Source organism: Onychostoma macrolepis, chromosome 25, assembly GCF_012432095.1.
Source record: "Onychostoma macrolepis isolate SWU-2019 chromosome 25, ASM1243209v1, whole genome shotgun sequence".
Lineage (NCBI taxonomy): Eukaryota > Metazoa > Chordata > Actinopteri > Cypriniformes > Cyprinidae > Onychostoma > Onychostoma macrolepis.
In genome coordinates this window covers 12,781,540-12,804,171 of record NC_081179.1, presented here as the reverse complement: position 1 = coordinate 12,804,171, position 22,632 = coordinate 12,781,540, and the positions used below count along the sequence as shown (strand labels likewise).

The window sequence follows — 22,632 nt, the reverse complement described above, 5'->3', positions numbered from 1 at the left end:
ATTTCCACTGGGATTTTTGTGAGATCTCGTATGATGCTCACTCGATTTGCTACATAGGTCAAAAACTTTCTGTTATCGTTGAAAATATACTTAAGTACAGAAGTACTATTGGTCCAGAAGAATGAGTGACGTTGCATTGGCAGCTCAAGTTCTTGTTTCAGCATTCGGTCTATACGGACTGCGAGAACAGCGGCAGCAAGTTCCAACCTTGGAATAGTGATGGTTTTGAGAGGAGCAACCCTCGCCTTGCCCATCACAAGAACAGTATGAATACGTCCTTCCTTGTTGATGAACCTAAGATAGCTGGCTGTGCCATAACCAACCTCACTAGCGTCACAAAAGTGATGCAGCTGTACACTTAAAGGTTCTTCAAACCCTTGAGGTTTAAGACATCTATCCATACTGAAGTCTGACAGTAGGGATAACTTCATCCCACCCAAAATTCCTTCGGCACAACTCCTGAACTATTCTTTTAGCTGTAAGAGTCAATGGTGCTAAAAACCCAAACGGGTCATAAATCGAATTGACTATTGACAAGATATTTATTCTGCGAATTAAATGATGGGAGTTTGGACTGATTCTGAAAAAGAAAGCATCGGTTTCCATGTCCCACTGTATGCCAAGTGCTCTTTCCATAGGAAATTTATCCTTCTCAAGGTCTAGAGTCTTAATATCTTTGGTTCGGTCCTCCTCTGGAATAGTAGCAAGAACAGATCGACTACTGCTAACCCATTTTGTTAGCTTAAATCCACCGGTTGCACATGTTGTTCGAAGTCCGTTTACCAGATCCACAACCAATTTTTCATTTTGCACAGATTTTGGACAGTCATCCACATAAAAATTGTTTCGAATGGTGCTAAGCACTTCAGCCTCTGCTTTCCCTTCATTATCATCAGCAGTCCTTTTAGCACAACTTGGTGATGAAACGGCCCCGAAAAGATGTACAGTCATTCTATACTCCGATAACGGATAATTCATGTTCCCATCAGGCCACCACAAAAACCTCAGGAAGTCTTTGTCTTCTTCTGATACTTTGACCTGATGGAACATTCCCTCGATGTCTGCCATGACCGCCACAGTATCCTGACGGAATCTGAGAAGTACACCCAGAAGTGTATTCGTAAGGTCTGGGCCTTGCAATAGCTCAGAATTCAAAGAGGTGCCCTGAAAGGTAGAAGTACAATCAAAGACCACACGGATCTTTCCTTTCCTTTTATGATAGATCCCATGGTGTGGGATATACCACAATCTTCCATCTTTTCTGTGAAGCTGCTTGTCAGGCACCTTTTCAGCATACCCCTTCTTTAGGATATCATTCATAAAGACCTTATAATCTCTTAAGAATGATTCATCCTTCCTGAATCTTCTAAGAGGGCTAAGAATTCTTTGCTCAGCAACTTCTCTATTAACTTTGAACCAAATCCTTTGGTTTTCCTGTTGTAAACTGTTCTAAAAAGTACAGTCGATCTTGATTGTTATTAGTCTTGTCCTCAGTATTACATTTAAAGACTCGCATGAATGATTTATACTTCAACGGATCACCGTCAAAAACTAATATCTCCTTTTTAGGTAAACCTGCTTGCCTTTGCTGATTCACCAAGAGATCAGCCAAGTCACATTGCTTTTGCATAATTGTTGCAATATCAACACCATCTGTCGCCTGGTTCATAACTGCAGGATTTTGCTGTTGACTATAGGACACGGTAGAAGTATTACGCAGGTGATGGCTTGCTGAAAACTGAGCCACAGGCACCTTGGGTGGGCGAGAAATCAAATCCAAATTGTCTCCATCCTCCAAAGGAATTTGCAGCTTATGAACAAATCTTTGCAACGGTGTTTTAGGCACTGCCCCCAGATCCTTAAAAGTAAGTGGAGACAACGTAGCTTCAACTTTGCTTTGTTCAGAAGATTTTGTTGTTAAATGCTGCTGCAAATAATCATTCATTCCATTTCCAGGCTCAGGGGTGTATTCCAGAAAGCAGGTTATGTGACATACCCGGGTATGTTTGAGAATAAGTGAGCGGATAACCTCAGCTTTCGGTTCCAAAATCGGCAGTTACTTTCAGGGTATGTAAGTAACCATAGCAACTTGCTTTCTGAAGATAACCTGCTCTGGAGCAGGTTATGTTCCAGGGTTAGTTCACTTCAGTGCTATCAGAGCATGACAGATAGCACACAATATTATATATTATTACAATACAGTTATGTATATAGCCTACTAATATATATATGCTATTTTAATGATAAAGCGCCAATATAAGTAATAAATAAGGTAAATTTTTGTTTGCAATTCAGCCTTTTGTTTCTCCAATGCATGTTTCCGTTTAAGGGCTTCAACTTTTGCCAACAAAGCAGCCTTTTCTGCTGCAACTTTACACGTGTTGAGGAAATTTTAGAAGATGCTTTAGAAGAAACTTTTGAACCTTTATCACCCTTTGATTTCACTGAATCATTTGACACATTTGAAATGCTGTCTTCTCGTTGTACACTTAATTGTGGATCACTACCAGCACTCATCCACACATCAACCTCATGCAAAAATTCATTAAAAGTGGCCATCCTTGGCTCAAACCAAATCAATGCGTTCCATTTCTTTTACATCCTCAGATAACAAGTTTTGCACAAGTTTGTCTGCATTAATAAAGTCATTAAGAGCGATTTTATACTCCTTCAAACGCTCTTTCACAGTTCCAATGCTTTCCTTTGCATCCATCAAAACTCTTAAATCATTCATTTTACGAGTGCATGAACCAAGCTTCCCTCTGCGCGATGCACTTAATGTTTTCAAATTTTGATCACCCATACTGGCATCCTCAGACCCATCAGATATTTTGAAACAGTAATCTTTATTCCTGCCAGTTCATTCCCTCAGTTTCATTTCATTTGCTCACCGACCCATCTTCATGTCACTGTATTTATATACAAACTCAGATTCAACACATCGGCAATCTTCACAATCTTCAGACATTTCATACCTTACACATAGTGGGCCGATACTGAACTTTCCCAAACGCTGAAGTTAAATAAGTTCGCCAACCGGCTCATTACTCACGGAGCGGCGATTTCTCATGCCGTCCAGGATTGCGCTATATCCGCCTCTCCGTGTCCAACGTGACTCCAGCAGGGATGTCGGCGTCTTCCGTATACAATCCAGGAAGTTTTGAGACTAGTGACCTTCCAACTGCGGGGAATTACAGTCGACGCGTGTTCCGCTCATTTCATCATTTATTGGACAAACAATTACATAACATCGAAAAAGAGAACGGGGATCAACACAGCTCCCAACACGGTCTCAAAACTGTGTCCCTTTCCCCATAGGCCACGCCTCTACCTCATCACTACCTGACTAAATCACAGATGTTGCGGGTTCAGCCCACCTCATTATCTTATTAGGGGAGAATAATAAACATTATACAATATACAATACATAAGTGCATAAACAAATAACATGAAACAATAACTCACAGGCTCGTACAACATGTGACATGGACTACATAGTCGATTTTCTGTATACATGTATTTAGACTATATACACTAATTTCTCAACTTTTATTTGCACTGATATAGCAAGATGTTTTAAATTCTTCATGTTTTGAATCTGTTGATCTTCAGCAGAAAATAATTCAGTTCTTAAAGTTCTTACTTGAATGAGGAATTTTTTGGCTCCCCTAGGGTCCTGTGGCGGTCCAGCCTCGCACTCTTTCAGCTCATTCCTCAGATCCCACAACTTCTTTTTTATCTGTTCGTTGAGCTGTCGCAGTGATTTCTGACAAATAAAAAAAAAAAAAACACACACACACACAAAATTTGATACACAACACTTCTTCACTTTTTCACACAATGCATATGTGAATACACTCAATAGATGTAGTAAAAAAGTTATATGAATAGGTCTTTAGAGTAAGACGTTTAGAAACTTACTTTGATATGATCGACCAGATGCTGAGACAGTTTGACAGCAAGACTTTTAATAGTTGCTTTTTCCTCTTGCAAGAGGCAACTGTAGATAACCAGATATTTTATCAAACAAAAACTGTGCTTTGGCCATAGTGAACCTTACTAAAAATATATAATAGCACTTCTGATGGCCAAAGTGAGGCGCATATTTTTGTAACTTCAGTATACTACCATGATAGAAAACTGTTGGAATGTGAAAACAAAGTAACATGATTGAAACATAATAAATCAAGTCTTAACCCTTTCACACGTGAGTTTAAAATATTCTATCTGAGCCCCCGGCGTGAGTTTTTTTAGGCGACCGTTATTTTAGAACTTATAGCCTTATTGTTTCCATGGCGACGCGTCATGCTTGTCATGTGACACACCGCAGCCGTAATAGCGCTGTATGACACATGGATTGCTTTTATTTCGTTTTTACTTTTTTTATTATTAATATTCACAAACATACTCGCTATATTATTAAATATCTGATATTCCGATTCTGAAATATATGCAAGTAAATGTGTTTGGTTGTTTAAACACTTTTATAATGATCGTGTTAGTTGATCTATACCGGGTGATGGGCGCCGCCATGTTTGCTCGCGCTGAATCCAGCTGTGGGATTTATAACACGTAAATTAATCCTCTCCTCCCGAAACACGTTAAAGTAAGTCTCCAGTAAACTGGGAGAGGAGCAGAGTAAACTTTAAAGTATCTACACAATCTGTATATGATATCAATAAAAACATGTCGTCAGATTATATTTGTAAGGATCATTATTGCTGCTTCCATAGACATCAGTGCATATTTTACAAACTATAAATGTATGGCTTTGCTAGTACTTATGTGTATTTAAATGTCTGAAATCTGAAATAAGCATTATATGGTTGAAAACACTGAATAAGTGATAATATTACAAGCGCTCGCGCGTCTGATCTGGCTCCGCGCCAGAAAGCAGATTTGCATTTCAGCAGTTGATGACGTGACTCAATGAAAGTTCCAATCACACCGGTGTGATCGTACGCTCCAGGGACCAGCCAAGACTGATCACACCGGTGTGATCGTACGCGTTAAAGGGTTAATGACACAAATTTTAGGGAACACAAAGTAACATTATATTCTTTTGATGTTATAACCTGAAATGTTCATGGTTTTGGAAGAAGTCTCTCTCCATATCCGCTGACTCCTCTAGAGAAATGTTATCATCGATCTGCTGTTGTCCTCTACACTTCACCATAATGTAACCTTTGCGGAGAGGAATCACTTCATTGCTGACAATTCTCAAAATTCTCTTTTCTGTTCCTTTATCTATGAGGTCTGGCTTGGTCAAAATGGCTGTGTGAATGAAAAACAGTTATTTAGTAAAATGGGAATTTGCTGACACAGCTGCTCATTTTAGGTATTGTGGATTATGTGCTGCATTACCAACAGTTCTTTTGCCATCAGGATCTACTTCTTGAGCCATTTTTAATGCTTCTGTTGTTGCAATATCAGTGTTGCATGGGCACACTACCATGTTTATCGTCTCTTGCTTCTCAATATATTTCATGATCATACGTTTGATCTACAATATATGAAGACATTTTTAAAACTGAATAAGTGGTACTGAATGTGGCTTACAAAATCAGATTATACAACCTACCTGGCTTCCAATATCTTGTGGTTGTCCATTTACTGGGACTCTGGTAATTCCAGGTAGATCGATCAGTGTGAGGTCACATACACCTGGTGACATGACCTCTAACGTGATAAGGTCATCACGTATTGCTACCCCTTTTCCTGCCAGCTCATCCTGGGCTGTAAAACACACACACACACACACACACACCACATACTTAACTATGTTTCTCAATCTGAATGCATTGGTCAATTTTATACAGAGAAGCTTAGCTGAGCAATAAGAAATTCAAGCATTTGTAGAATTAGTTCATGAATCTTGGAGTGTGAGTGAAGCAGCAATAATGGGTTGTTGACATGACATGGCATTTTCACTGTCCCACAAGATAAAAATGAATATAATTAATATTGTCATTATTTAAAATACGGTTAAACATTTATTTGTCCTACGTGGACCTGTTGTTATAAAAGCTGCAGTGTCATTAGATTTTTTTTTACATTTTGAGCTAAATCTCAAAATTGTCCTATGGTGTGACTGTCCCAAGCATGGTTCAATAAATTACAACTTTTATAAATGAAAAAGAAAAGCATAAAAATGTTAATAAATACCTCTGGCATAATTGTACAAGTGTCTATTTTAGTAAATGGCAATCATTTTTTTCATCCATATATTTCTGAAAGCGTAGGAACTTGATACATTTTGTCTCTGAAAACCATGTCCTCTGGTGTGACACCATATCCTCTGGTGTGACACCATATCCTGATTTTAAATCAGCCAATTCCAGAGAAAACTTTAATTAGTTGAAGGACCCCATTCATGGTCATGTTACTGAAGCCCCCTGTCAAGCCCATGACGTGTGCACATGGTCAATTTTGTCTCAGAACTGTTCAAATATTTACCTTTTTTGGAACCACTACAAAAGTGTTACGTTACAGGTGTCACGCCTGCACTGTCACACCACAGGACAAAGATGTCACACCAGAGGACAAGGTCTCTTTAAAAAGCATTTTAAATAATTAAATAAGATTTATTCAACTACTTTTTATTCTTTTTTGATCATTTTCAGTGTTCTTAAATGCAATAATTACATTCAATTATTTTCTGATGTTTTTACAGAACACTTGTACTGTAAAGTGTCACGAAAATAAGTATAAAATGTGATACTTTGTTTTTGAGACAGAAAGAATTGAGGGAGAGAAATTAGTGGAAGAGAGAGGACATGGAAATATATAGAGAAAAGTAACAGGGATCCACTCAGAATGGAGGATATCCTAAGAGAAAGTAAATAGAAAAAGAAAGTAAATAGAATCAAAATGACTAGAGCTAGAAGAGTTTAAGTAACATACTGATTGACTAAGAGACTGAATTTTGTTGATGAAAATAATTTTTTTTTTGTTTAAAAAACATGTTGATATTGTTGTATCAAAATAAACTTTCTCGACTTCCGGTATAACAATGAAGGAGTGAACAGCTAGAGAACAGGGGCTCCCGATCCATCTTTTAAATTTCAAAATTTATAAGACATATAAGAGCAACAATCACAGTAATAGTTACTTAAGACGTCGCAGAACTATGAGCAACTCTAAACAAAAGCAAGCTCACTCTTCAGCTCCGCCGACCACGAGATCAACCGCTAGCATAGCGGGTAAATTAGCAGCCATGGCTACCTCATCTAATGCAGAGAAACAATCCGAGACTATTGAACCTGTCTCCATGGACAAATTAGTTTCTGAACTAACAAAACAAAGAAATAGTATCAGAGAAGACATTTGTGGTTTAATTCAAGAATTTATTGGTCCTTTGCAAAGTTCGATAGATGCATTACGAGAAACGGTAGATGACTTTCAAGGCCGTTTGGTGTCGATGGAATCCCGAGTTGGGGAAAACTTTGAAAAGCTGATAGCAGCAGAAAAAGTTATCAAAACTCTGTAAACCCAAAACTCATCCTTGTTTGACCGCATCGAAGACCTGGAAAATAGATCCCGCAGATCCAACTTGAGGATTGTTAATAATCCAGAAGGAAGTGAAAATAATCAAGATCCCATTAAGTACATTTCCAAAATGCTGAAAGCAGGTGACGGGAGCAGAAGTCTTCTACGAACCACCAATACTGGAGAGAGCTCACTGATCCCCCGGTCAAAAACCGACAGATGGCCGAAAATCACGTCCATTTGTGGTTTGCTTCCACCGGTTCCAAGACAAAGAGAGGCTACCCCGATGGTCTAGGAGTCATGAGATCCAGTACAAGGGGAACGCAGTCAGAATATATCCGGATCTCAGCGCTGCCCTGTCAAAGAAACGCGCTTTGTTCAACGGCATAAAGCAATCACTTTACCAAAAAGGAATACGATTCCAGCTGCTTTACCCAGCTCGCTTGAGAGTGACAGTCGAAGAACAAACTTTCATATTCAATTCACCTGAGGAGGCGAAACAGTTCTACGACCAACGGGTCAATGCCTAAGGACAACCGGAATATCTAAACTTATCTTTAAGTGGAGAACATTACCCGCTATCTACGAGGATGACTTGTAAAAGATATAGGTATCTTTAAGACATTTGTTTTATTTAATTCTTGCTTCAAATATTAATGTTCTTCCTTGTCTGAAAAATACTTGTTGTTTTGGAAAACAAACAAACAAACAAACACAAAATTTAATGACTGTGTATTGATACTCCAAGGAGTAAAAAGTAAACTTCTGTAAAAAAATTCTGGATGTAGAAAATGTTATAGTGGATTGGGATACCCCCGTTGATAGGAACGGTTCTGAGTAATTTGAGGGATTACTGGGGGTACGTGTATGGGGACCTACCATTTGCCTCCGTTCTTGAGACAAATATAGGAAGAGGTCAATGTTTCTTGTGCTTGATTGAGAGAGAGGGTGGGAGATTGTGGGGGCCTTTTTTTTTTTTTTTTTTTTTAACATCACTCACTTGTACCTGTGGAAATATGGTCTTTCTTTCATTCATCTATTCTTATAAAAGTACTGACTGATGTGTGACATGTTTAAGAAAGAAGGAGGGTCTTTTATTTGTTTTATTACCTGGAATGTTAAGGGTATGAATGGACCAAATAAACGAGCGTGTATTTTTTGGATATAGCATTTCTGCAAGAAAATGCATTTTCAAATAGCAGATCAGGTAAGACTTAGAAAACCATGGGTTGGACAGATTTTTCATTCCTATTTCAACAGTAAAACAAGAGGAGCAACAATTATAATTCATAAGAAAGTCCAGTTTAATGCATCTAAATGTGTTTCTGATCCCCAAGGACACTTTGTTATCGTGACTGCATATCTGTTTCAAATCCCTGTTGTCCTGGTATGTGTTTATGCCCCAAATTGGGACGATGTTAACTTCATTCATAAAGTCATCTCACATCTACCAGATTTAAATACAGGTGCATCTCAATAAATTAGAATGTCGTGAAAAAGTTCATTTTTTCTTGTAAGTTATTTCAAAAAGTGAAACTTTATTATATTTTAGATCCATTGCATGTAAAGTAAAACATTTCAAAAGTTTTTTTTTGTTTTAATTTTGATGATTAGAGTTTACAGCTCATGAAAGTCAAAAATCTGTATCTCAAAATATTAGAATATTTACATTTGAGTTTCAATAAATGACCGTCTCTACAGTATAAATTCCGGGTATCTCTTGTTCTTTGAAACCACAATAATGGAGAAGACTGCTGACTTGGCAATGATCCAGAAGACGAACACTGACGCCCTCCACAAAGAGGGTAAGTCACAGAGGGTCATTACTGAAAGGTGTGGTTGTTTACAGAGTGCTGTATCAAAGCATATTAAATGCAAAGTTGACTGGAAGGAAGAATTTGGGTAGGAAAAGGTGCACAAGCAACAGGGATGACTGCAAGCTTGAGAATACTGTCAAGCAAAGCTGATTCAAACACTTGTGAGAGCTTCACAAGGAGTGAACTGAAGCTGGAGTCAATGCATCAAGAGTCACCACGCTCAGACGTCTTCAGGAAAAGGGCTACCGAGCCACTTCTGAAGCTGAGACAACATCAGAAGCGTCTTACCTGGGCTGTGGAGAAAAAGAACTGGGCTGTTGCTCAGTGGTCCAAAGTCCTCTTTTCAGATGAAAGTAAATTTTGCATTTCATTTGGAAATCAAGGTCCCAGAGTCTGGAGGAAGAGTGGAGAGGCACAGAATCCATGTTGCTTGAAGTCAAGTTTCCACAGTCTGTGATGATTTGGGCTGCCATGTCATCTGCTGGTGTTGGTCCACTGTGTTTTCTGAAGTCCACAGTCAACGCAGCCATCTACAAGGAAATTTTAGAGCACTTCATGCTTCCTTCTGCTGACAAGCTTTAAGGAGACGCTGATTTCATTTTCCAGAAGGACTTGGCACCTGCCCACACTGCCAAAGGTACCAAAAGCTGGTTAAATGACCATGGTGTTGGTGTGCTTGATTGGCCAGCAAACTCGCCTGACCTGAACCCCATAGAGAATCTATGGGGTATTGTCAAGAGGAAGATGAGAGACACCAGACCCAACAATGCAGAAGAGCTGAAGGCCACTGTCAAAGAAACCTGGGCTTCCATACCACCTCAGCAGTGCCACAAACTGATCACCTCCATGCCACGCCGAATTGAGGCAGTAATTAAAGCAAAAGGAACCAAGTATTGAGTACATATACAGTAAATGAACATACTTTCCAGAAGGCCAACAATTCACTAAAAATGTTTTTTTTTTATTGGTCTTATGAAGTATTCTAATTTGTTGAGAATTGGTGGGTTTTTCTTAAATGTGAGCCTAAATCATCACGATTAAAAGAACCAAAGACTTAAACTACTTCAGTCTGTGTGCATTGAATTTATTTAATACACGAGTTTCACAATTTGAGTTAAATTACTGAAATAAATGAACTTTTCCACGACATTCTAATTCATTGAGATGCACCTGTACATACAAATAAATGTTTGGCGGAGATTTAAATTGTGTTGTTAACTCAAAATTAGATCGTTCAAATCCAAAACCAATGCCACAATCTAAATTATCTTTAGCTCTCTCAACTTTTATGGCACAAACAGGATGTTTGGATCCATGGAGATTTTTATTTCCACAAAAAAGAGAATTTTCCTATTTCTCTCATGTTCATTCATCTTACTCTAGAATAGATTATTTCTATATTGATAAAACACTACTTCCTTCATTAGAAAAATACTCAATACTCTGCCATTATAATATCGGATCACGCCCCACTACTTTTAGATTTACGATTTACTCTCTGCAGTAACCAACGCCCCACTTGGAGATTGAATCCAACTCTGTTGGCAGACAAAAAATTCCATACATGTACATCAACAGCAATTGATAATTTTTTGGCTACAAACACATTTGAAGAGGTATCACCATCGACTTTATGGGAAACATTTAAAGTAGTCATCAGAGGTGAAATCATAGCTTATTCTTCATATACCAACAAACTAAAGAATGCAAAATTACAACAACTCATTGATTCCACAACAAAAATAGATAACCACGTCTCATTAACTCCTTCAGAAGAGTTATTCAAAAAGAGAGTGGAACTTAAAGCGCAATATGATCAACTTTCAATTGAAAGGACTCAACAGTACTTATGGCTAAAGGGAATTTTTATGAACATGGGGAAAAAGCAAGCCAATTACTAGCACATCAGATAAAATGTCAGTCAGCTTCTAGACTAATTCCACAGATTCGAAACAGATCACAACAACTAACAATGGACCCCAAGGAAATTAATGACACCTTCAAAGAATATTACTCTAATTTGTACTCTTCTTAGTTTCCAGAAGATACCTCAAATATGTTAATGTTTCTAGATGGTTTAAACATTCCGAAAATTAATTTGGAGCAAAAAGAAAATTTAGAACAGCCTATTAAGAGGTCATAGACTCAATAAATGCAATGCAAAGTAGCAAAACCCCTGGTCCAGACGGATATCCCGTAGAATTTTAAAAAGCCTTTGCGCACAAAATAGCTCCACTCCTATTGAAAATGTTTGAAAATTCTTTAGAAAATGTAAAATTACCACAAACCCTTACAGAGGCATTTATAACACTTATTTTAATACCAGGAAAAGACCCATCCCTGTGTAGTTCTTATAGACCAATTTCATTGTTAAATGTCGATGTTAAAATACTTGCCAAAATTGTAGCTTTCAGAATTGATTCTCTCATACCAGAAATTATTTCTCCGGATCGGATGGGTTTTGTCAAAGGTCGTTACTCGTAGAGGTTGTGGTTTCCCTGGATGCAGAAAAAGCATTTGATAGAGTTGAGTGGGGCTATTTATTTTTAATATTGAAAAGGTTTGGCTTTGGCCCGAAATATATAAATTGGATTCAATTGCTTTATTCTACGCGTAAAGTCTCTGTTATAACAAACAAAGTACGCTCACAATTTTTCCCAATACTAAGAGGCACAAGACAAGGATGCCCTTTAAGTCCCCTTCTTTTCGCATTAGCGATAGAACCTCTTTCTATAATGCTTAAATCTCTACAGTCCATAAAGGGCATTGATAGGATGGGTATAGAACATAGAGTTTCTTTATATGCAGACGACCTGTTGTTATATATTTCAAACCCAGTTGAAAATGTCCCCAAAATAGTGCAAAATCTTTCTGCCTTTGGCAGTTTCTCAGGATATGAATTGCATTTTTCTAAAAGTGTATGCTTTCCCATTAATCCTCTGGCTCTACAAATTAAAACTTCATCCCTCCCATTTCATATCTCTTAATCTGGCTTTAAATACTTAGGAGTACATATTACTCAAACTTTTTCAGGTCTATATAAAAATAACTTTTTACCCCTTATAAATAAAATTAAAACTGATCTACAAAGATGGGACACATTATACCTGTCTTTAGCAGGTGAAGTGTATTAAAATGAATGTCCTACCTAAATTTTTATACTTATTCCAGTCCTTCCCAGTTTTTATCCCAAAAGCCTTTTTTCGTACATTAAATAAGCTTATAACATCATTTTTATGGAAAGGGAAGAACCCAAGAATTAATAAAGACCTTTTGGAAAGACAGCGATTTCAAGGAGGTTTAGCTTTTCCTAATTTTATGGGATATTGCTGGGCAGCAAATCTTCAAAAAGTCATAATTTCCCAGAGAAAGATTGGTGTAAGGCAGAAGCAGATACTTGTATTTCTACATCACTTCCCGCCTTAATAACAATGAAACTACCCTTCTCCCCTTATCAGTATACCTCAAACCCAGTCGTAAGTTCAACACTTAAAATATTGTCTCAATTTAGACAAACGTACAAACTTAAGGACTTCTCCTTGTTAAGCCCTCTCAGTAACAACCCTCTATTCCCCGCTGGTAAAATAGACTACACCTACGTACAATGGCAGAGTACTGGATTGGCTAAATGCAGTGATTTTTACATTGATAACACTTTCGCTAATTTCAACGACCTTTTACAGAAATGTCAGCTAGCACAATCTAACCTGTTCCGTTATTTTCAAGTCCGACATTTTATTCAATCTCAAAGTTCCACCTTTCCTAACCTACCCCCTACCTAATGGATAAAATTTTACAGATTCCTGTAACCCCTAAAGGTCAAATTTCTGCATTATACAATATAATTGTGTCTGCAAGCAATACCTCAACTGAAAAAAATTAAAGAAAAGTGGACCGAAGATATAGACTCTGTAATTGATGAAATGATGATGCCCTAAAAAGAGTAAATGGATCAACCACCTGTGCACGCCTTAGTCTTATCAAATAAATCTACCAAAAACTTCAATGTGGATTTGTGATTTGATATATTTAAAACTAGAAAAAATAAAATATGTCAAAAAAGGATCCATCCAAACATTTTATAAAATTTGGAAACCTATGATTACATATTTTGAAAAGATGAAGACCCTACCTTCTAATTAATAGAACTAAAGTTTCAAAAAGGCCATCTGACTTTAATATACTTACTTATGTCATTCTTATATATCTACACAGAAAGACTATTGGAGTGACCCCCCCTCCCCTTTGTGTGTGTGTTTTTGTGAACACTTATTTACTTTTGTTAACAAAATTGACTTTGATATATCTGTTTGATAACAAAATATTGAAATGTATCCTGCTATTTTGCATAGTAAGCACTGTTATTGCTAATCATTTATTCATATAATTATTTATTTGGTTGTTTGGTTATTCATTTATTATTTTTTCACTTTCTGCTAATTTAAGGTTGTGGAACAGGGTGGGGAAAGAAAATACATAATTATATAATTGTTTGAATTTTTTTTTTTTTTTTTTTTTGTCTAAACATGTTTGAAAAATTAATAAATAAAGTGCAAAAAAATAAATAAATAAACTTTCTCCTTTGACGTTCAAAATTAAATATAAATAATTTAATAACTACCATTTCTGTCCTTTAGTGTGACGTAATTTCCTATGGCGTGACACACATAAAAGAACCACATATTTTTTTTTTATCTCAAATCATCTTAAAAAACAGTTGAGTATTGCAATAGGGGAGATTCCAGGCCCGGAGTGGCCATCGGGAGAACCGGGAGAATTCCCGGTGGGCCGCTCTGCCCCGCTCATAAATTGGGCCGGCACACTCGCCTGCTTTTTTAAAATTTATTTTAATTTTTTTACATACACAGAATAACGTCTATGTGTTAAAGTTACCGTGTGGCTGATAACTAAGCTAATATCACTAGATTTGAATTTAACATTAAAATGTTACGTTTTCTGTTGTCAGAGCGCGCTCTCTCTCTCTCTCTCTCTTCCTCTACACAAGCGCGTGTCCCAGGTCGTTGCCACGGAGACAAACCAAAACCATTAATGCTGTGGTGTGAGTTAGCCAGAGTGCGCTAATCGCGGGAAGAATAAAATGGATAGTAATTTTTCTATTGATTGTCTGTTTCAGTTAAATGTAAGTGATTTTAGCCTGTTCTTTCTTTCTTTCTTTCTTTCGAGATGCTTACTGATTTTCCATTTAGTTATTGATGACTGCTTGGCAGCTTTCAATTTTGAATTGAACTTTTTTTTTTTTTTTATATAATGTTACAGTTGTATGTTTTGTAGCAGAAATGTTTCATATAATTTATTTAATTATTTTATTTATTACATTGACGTGGATATATATGAAAAAAAAACAATAGTGCAAAAATTTCTTACTGCACTAACGTTACTTTATTTTCGTTTGAATGCAAACCATTTTTTCATAATTTAACAGTTGGACTACTTGTTGCAGAAAACTCAGTATGTGATTTGTTATTGATATTTATAGCCATATTTACATTATTAATATTTGTTATTGAAACATGTCAAAAATAAATATAACAGGATAGTAAGAACAGATCTGTCACTTCATTTATCCAGATTCCACCAAGGTGGGAGGGGGTGATGGGTGGTGGGCTGGTCTTGAGCATTACACTCCCGGGCTGAAAATGGATCCCACTCCGGCCCTGGGAGATTCAAATATCACTCAACTTAAAATGGTATCATTTTCAACAGTTCTGAACAGATGACAGCAAAATTTGTCTTCTTGTCAATTTTTGTCTTGAAATTGTCCAAGTCATGGGGAAAGAAAATGCATAAATATTTATATAATATGCATTTTTCTGCCTATTTGTCAACTACCCTAATGCAAATGCAAATGCATAATTCGCTGTTGGCCAGGGATGCATCTTGGCCAAATATCTTGTAATTTGTACAACATCATCTACAGTCTGATATGTGTTGTAGAAATTATATGCTGAGCCATTTTTTTACCTAATCAAAGCAACCTGACAGAATGGTTTATTTCTCACTGTTCCAAAATAAAACAATTTATTATCACATAACTTTATTAACACACAAACTCCCTGATATTAGGTGAAAATGGCTTATTTTATAAAAAGAAAAACACTGGATACATTTAAGAAGTCTTCTGTATTGATGTGGTGAAGAGAATTTGCAAAAGAGGCATTGTTACTTTTTTAGGCTGAAAACTGGCAAATAAATAAATGAATAACAAAGTTGCATCAGATCAGATAAGTGACAGAACAGAAGTTGAGATAGTAGTAGAAGTAGATAGTTTTAAATAACCAATGGCAATATACTGATTTTGGGACAGACTGAACATCGATTACATGTATGATTTTGCCACAATTGGCAGAACATGAAATGTTCTTGCTGAGTTATGGCGCCATCTTGTGGTGTGACTGGCTAGAATGCACAGTCACACCACAAGAATGCAGGTCGGAAATGGGACATTCGTCCCACAATGTCATGAGGAATGGTTCCAGTATGACTTTCTCTCCTGGGACAGAACTGATGTCAGCTGATGTCAGGTTGGTGAATACGGCCTATGAAAATGTGCAGGGAGATGACCATGTGTCTGCATTCTGATAAAAGACCTCCTTTAAGAGCAGCCCATGATGCTGTCATAGTCTCCTCACTCCTTTGAGGAGTAGATGATGTGTACCCAGCGAGGAAACATTAATGAAGTCTCAACTTAAGATTGCAGCCATATAGATGTTAATACTGGATGCCGACATCCCCGCTTCAAACAGCAATTGTAGGAATGTGAGTACTGACTCAAATGAACATGGATAGTGGGTTCAACCTGTGACACACCACGGGTGACGCATGTTGCACCAGTCCTGAAATATCTTGCATCACCAATTACACATTGCATACATTGGGTGCAAGGAGGTGTTGCATTTCAGAGTGTGTCTGACTTCTTGGGTGCATGAAGTCAGCCTTTTGGCCTCAGGGGCCACAATCACAACTGAAGAAACTCCAAACGGGGGTGCCTGCTCTTCTGCCCATGTAGAAGATCCTTCTGTGGAGGAATCTCCAGTGGGGTCCCTCATGTTAGTGACAGCAGGAAGGGGAAGCCATGTCCACGACGGCCACTGCGGAGCTACCAGGAGAATGCAATGTTTCTCTCTCTGGGCTGCGTTCCACTTCGCTTTTAGACACACAATTGTGATCTTCCCTAAGCACTTCCCCTCAGGGCAATCCCCACTGCTATTTTGAAGTGTGCTCCACTTTGTGAAGTGGACGAGGGAAATTTATATGGACAGACCCTCGAAACTTAAATTTTGACAGAGGGAGTCTACTTCACATGTACACTTTAGACTGCTCCATAGACCACAATGCAACATGATCACTGCAGATCATGTTTTTATATCCCCACCCCAAACAACTCTGATATATAAATGATTTTTTTTTTCTTTTATATATTTAAAAACAGCCCTAGCACACATACTGTATATACATATAGAATGCTGCATCAAACAAATTCTTAAGGGAAAACGTAAATAATGAATTAACTCCATAGCAGATTTCAAGTGATTAAAGTCTTAGGACATTCCAGTTCAACCCATTGCAATGGTTCTGTTAGTAGTGAGCAGTTTTTGTTGCAGTACCACTTCTATTTGCATTAGAATTATGCTCAGAAATCGCACTGAAAGAGATCTTGGAATCTGCAGTGTCAATTTCCTCAACAATGTCTTTACACAGTTTTGACAAACTGGGATTCAAATCAACCCAAATTAGTGTGTAAATTAAAACCTCAATCACAAGTTGTTTTACACAACGTATTATAACATTGGTGATGTCACACACAGCTGTCAAGGGGTGACCTTTTTTGTACCTCAATCTGCGGCAACCGTGAGGGAAACATCCACTACGAAGCACCGCCTTAGCAGTCAGGAGATGCGAAACGTAACTAGATAGTATTAGGAAGTAGGAAGAAAAGAAACAAATTGCAAGCATATTTACTAACCTTCATGTACACGGGTTTCAAGGGATGATGAATCCACAAACTCATTTTTTTTATCATTGTAAGACAGAACAGCCTTCCAGCTGACTCCTCCTTCCACCTTCTTCAGCCTCAGCTCTAGTGGACATCTGGTGACAATTCCTATAGCAAATACAGTTCAGTTAACAACTAGTAGAACATTTACAGTCAAATGTGACAATTGCTTCATATCCAAAAACACCAGTGCATGTGCTGACTAAAGAAATATTTTTCCTATTATCAGCATTCATATCAGTATCTAATAGCAAATGAGATTAAAACCAGCCCTCACCACTCCCTCTTGGTAATGGAACTCCAGACAGCGCTTCCAACACAGAGCTTTTCCCAGAACTCTGGTCTCCGATTACTATGATAGTCGGTAATGCTAAGTCCTTGTGAATCCCAGCTGACCGCAGAGTGTCGATTAGATCAATATATGGACGAATGCTCTCCTCTAAATGACTGTGAACCGCTCCCCTCATTTCCTGCCTATAAAAATAATGTACATTTTATTCTAAAACGTCCCTGATTCACAATATTACAATTTATTCCATTTATGTCCTTCTCTATATACCTTTTTATTTGTTTCAAATGAATTTCTATATTACATTTTTTTTTCATTTTATTATGCAATAAAAAGTAAAGAACTATGAATTTTAATGTGAAATGTGCAAAATGAATTAACTTGAATTAACCTAATGTACATTTCTAATGTTTTTTTAATAACACAGAACACATTTACATTTACATTTAGTCATTTTGCAGACGCTTTTATCCAAAGCGACTTACAATTGGGGAATACATAAAGTTGTTCTATAAGCAAGCATCAGTGTCTTGAACTTGATGCGAGCTGCGATTGGTAGCCAATGCAATGAGATAAGGAGAGGTGTAACATGGGCTCTTTTGGGTTCCTTGAAGACCAGTCGTGTCTTCACACATACACATACCAAGAAACTAGGCCTATGAAAGTATTTAAAATATCTGTCAATATTAATTAACCAGATTAATTTGTTATAGGCCTAAGTAATAAAATACTAACCTTTTGTTTTGAGAACTATGTTTTCTACTTCATCATTCTGTTTATATCTAAATTAGAAGAAGAGAATAGAAAATGTTCCTCGCCTTGACCTGGACATTTTCTGGAAAACAAAAGGGCGGAATGAAAGCGAAGTTAAAAGTGGAGAATAGATATCCTTCTTTCTGAATGCCGCTATAAAAGTTCAGAATGTAGTCATACGCTCCACCCAAACCCGGTGTCTGTAGTGATGCTGAAGAGAAATCAGAAGAGGATCCTTTCTATCAGATTGTATTTATAGTGTAGTCTATCACACCCACAGTAAAATGAAAATGAAAGTGCACAGATTTAACACTAGAACTGCCACTGGCTGTTTTTCAAATGTACATAACAGATTCTTTATAAAACATTCAAGTCTCCCAGTCACTGACTTTTACTAACATTGTGTAATTTTCAATCCTCTGTTGTTAAAAAAATTGTTTAGATAAAACCAGATCAAAAAACAGGGTATTTATACCTATAAGCGTAAGCCTATATATAGGTCAAAAGTTTGGATACATTACTATTTTATATTTTTGCAAGAAGTCATTTATGGTCATCAAGCCTGCATTTATTTGATCAAATTTTTAATATACTTTAAAATACATTTCATGCAATTCTGATTTATTATCAATATTGGAAACCTGTGATACTTTTTTCAGGATTCTGTGATAAATAAAAAGTTTAAAATTGATTTAAAATATAACTTTTGTAACAATATACATTGAAAAGCTTGAGGTCAGTTTTTTTGTTGTTGTTGTTGAAAGAAACTAGTTTTCATTCAGCAAAGATTTGCTAAATTGATAGAGACAGTGATCGTAAAGATTGATATTGTTAGAAAACATCTCTATTTTGAATAAATGCTGTTCTTTTTATTTTTATTTATCAATGAACCCCAAAAAGTATCAGGGTTCCAAAAATTTTAATAAATAATAATAAATAAATAATAATAATACAAAAAAATAAGCAGCACAACTGTTTCCTATATTGGTAATAAATCATAATATTAGAATGATTTCTGAAGGATCATGCACTGAAGACTGGAGTAATGATGCTGAAAATGTAGCGTTGATCACAGAAATGAATGATATTTTAAAATATATTAAACATTCTTTTAAATTTTAATAATATTTCACAATATTACAGTTTTTTCTGTATTTTTTATCAAATAAATGCAGGTTTGATGAGCATAATACATTTTCATAATGCTGCATATTTATCAAAAATGGTAATATAATAAAATCCTTTCACGTCACCATTTCGCCAGCCTACACTTCACATAATAGGTCTGTAGGTGGCACTTGGGCTTCATTAACTATGATAGTTTCATGAAATAGGAAACGGTGTATATCATACATAAATGTAAGTGAATTGAATACTGATTACCATTATTGCGACTTTTGGCGCTGCACGGTTTTACGCCGTGCTTTTGTAGTCATTTAGCATCCATTTTCTCAGCGATGTAATTTGATTTATAAAATGAGACAAACCGCAGATCCTGATCGCTCCACAAATAAGCTCGTCTGTCCCATGTAATTTTCAACCGATTTATGAATAAGAACGGAAAAGGACTGCTCCACTTCACATTATTGTCCAATGAAATGTACCAGATCATGCCTGTTTCCTAAAGAAGAAAATCCGATCTGATGTAATGAATAAAGCCATTTTTTGATTATCTGAAGTTTATTGGTGTTTTTCTCATATTCAAATTATAAATTATATTACTAAACAAATTAATTACTTAGGTGAAGCTGTGCACTTGAATTTGTCATCGCATCATACTATGCAATATGAATTATTATAGTCTATAGGCTATTTTAGTAATTGAAATAACATAGGTCATCTTAATATATTAATTAATGACATTGTATTATAATATTACACCACCCAAATATGTATTTAGCCTACTTCCTTCTAGTTATCAGAGCAGGCTTGTTTAGCTTAATATTGACCGTTATGAAAAATGACTATGTAGCCTGCATAAAAAAAGCCTTGAACATAAAACAACAGGACAAAAATATAGTTGATGACTAGACATAATCATTTCATGACTCCAGACACTTTTTTGTGAAGACAGTGGCATAATGCAGTTACAGTAAAATATGTTCTTTAGCCATACAAAAACTACGGAGCCCTTTAAAGGACATTGTGGGAGGAAAAAATTATTTTCAAATTTCTTGCGTTCTCTCACAAAACCATTTGAGTTCGGACAAACTCTTCCTGTTTACTTTACAGCTTGCAGTGGTTACAGCTAGTGTCACAGTGGAGCGGTTCATAGAGTTTTATTTTGAACTTGGATTCAAATAAATTAATAAGTCAGTGCTTAGTTCAAGGCACGGTTTTGGGACATAAAACGCTTAATGTGGCTTAATGTTTTAAAACGGTGACTTGGAGGACCAAATTCGATAATAATAAAAGCTGATACAATTATTAGGCTAATATTAATAACCTTATTAATAATATTACTAAGCAGAATAGCCCAGAATATGAACGCAACGCCCTGCACGTAGCCTAAGCTTGTTCTCCCTCATAGAACGCTTAAGGTAGGCTATAATGAAAACGGTGACTTCAAAATACCAAATCCGTTGCATTCATATTCTGGGCTATTCTCCTTTATTAATAGTAATATTATTAATAAGGTTATTAATATAAACCTAACAATTTTATTAGTATTTATCGAATTTGGTCCTAATGTCACTGTTTTAATACATTAAGCCACATTAAAGCGTTTTAGAATGTCCCAAAACCGTGCCTTGAACTAACCACTGACTGACTTTATTTCTTTATACCTGAGTCAAAGTTCAAAATAAAAACTTTATGAACCACCCCATTGTGAACATACGAGCTGCATGAACCTTTCATTAAAGCCTACCTTAAGCGTTTTCTATGGGGAAGAAAAGGCTTAACGTTCAGGGCGTTGCGTTCATATTCTGCTTTATTAATAGTTATATTATTAATAAGGTTATTAATGTTAGCCTAATCATTTTTATCAGGATTTATTATTATCGAATTTAGTCCTCCAATGTCACTGTTTTAAAACATTAAGCGTTTTAGAATGTCCCAAAACCGAGCCTCGAAATACTGACTGTATTACTTTGAGTCCAAATTCAAAATAAAACTCTATGAACCGCTCCATTGTGAACAAATGAGCTGTAACCACTGCAAGCTGCAAAGTAAACAGGAAGAGTTTGTCCGAACTCAAATGGTTTTGCGAGGGAACGCAAATATCTTTGCTAGAGAACGCAAAAGTTTTGTGAGAGAACGCAATTTGCGAGAGAATGCAAAAGTTTCTCGAGGGAACGCAAAAGTTTCGCGAGAGAACGCAAAACATTTGAAAATTATTTTTTCCTCCCACCCTGATTTTTTTCCACTCACCCCGAATTTTTCCCACCACAATGTCCTTTAAGGGGCTCCGTAAAAAACAGTTGTTGTGTGTGGGTAAAATTTACCCGCTGGCGGTTTTAAGTATACAGCGACTCCTGGCAGTTCTAGTGTTAAAAGCATGCTTCTGTTACCTTTGAAAGTTCCGATTTTACGTTCGAAGAGGCCCGGTTTTATACACGAACCTGTAACGTTTACATCGCATTTTTACAAGTATCTTCGTATTGTTTTGTTTTTTAATGTCACCATGGTATTTGTTAGCCTACTTGTTACAACAGTAGCCTACATTGTCCACACAACGCACGATAAAATAGTTTATTCTACGTAGAATTTATTTTGATTGGCTGTCTGTGTTTTTATTATTTATCAAATGAAAAAAAAGAGAGAGAGAAGAAATAAAACTAATTTAAAACGTAATGGTTATTGTTCTTGATCACCCCAAATTTAAAATATTTTATCATCACACCTCATGACAGCCAGTGACATCTGTGAAACAGTTTAGTTAACAAGAAAGCTAACGGTGGAAAATTATGTAACACGTGCCTTATACTGTATATTCAAAAACATCAGTGCAGGTGCTGACCAAAGAAATACATTTTTATGATTTTTTTTATTTAATTCTATTTCTTCTGTAGAATACAAATGGGAAATATCGGGGGGGGATCATGTGTTTTGGTCCATGCAATGAAATCTAATGGTCCAATGATTTTTAGATTCCACATTTTTTCTGCTGAATGTTAGTCCTTTCTGCCAAAGAGGTGTGCTTGTGAAATTATAGGATATTTTGTTAGAAGTAAATTATTAATATATCCCCCTAAAAATATAATGTGCTTTTCTGAGGAAATTTATTGGTTTAGTGTTCAAAATTGCCATTAAACGCTCTATGGGATATG

At 36.4% G+C, this 22,632-nt stretch overlaps 1 protein-coding gene across 1 annotated transcript in view; it reads right to left on the bottom strand.

The window, feature by feature from the left end:
• The window catches only part of LOC131533856 (uncharacterized), a 35,071-nt gene extending 16,737 nt beyond the window's left edge, over positions 1-18,334 (bottom strand). Inside the window, exons 1-10 of the mRNA XM_058766282.1 lie at positions 18,094-18,334; positions 17,597-17,793; positions 17,290-17,427; positions 5,582-5,736; positions 5,365-5,503; positions 5,076-5,274; positions 3,922-4,000; positions 3,560-3,766; positions 614-1,302; positions 131-327 (exon numbers count right to left, since the gene is read on the bottom strand). Coding sequence (XP_058622265.1) covers positions 131-327; positions 614-1,302; positions 3,560-3,766; positions 3,922-4,000; positions 5,076-5,274; positions 5,365-5,503; positions 5,582-5,736; positions 17,290-17,427; positions 17,597-17,793; positions 18,094-18,131 — 2,038 coding nt within the window. The 5' untranslated portion in view covers positions 18,132-18,334. The remainder of the gene's footprint in view (positions 1-130; positions 328-613; positions 1,303-3,559; positions 3,767-3,921; positions 4,001-5,075; positions 5,275-5,364; positions 5,504-5,581; positions 5,737-17,289; positions 17,428-17,596; positions 17,794-18,093) is intronic.
• Between the last annotated feature and the right edge of the window lie 4,298 nt (positions 18,335-22,632).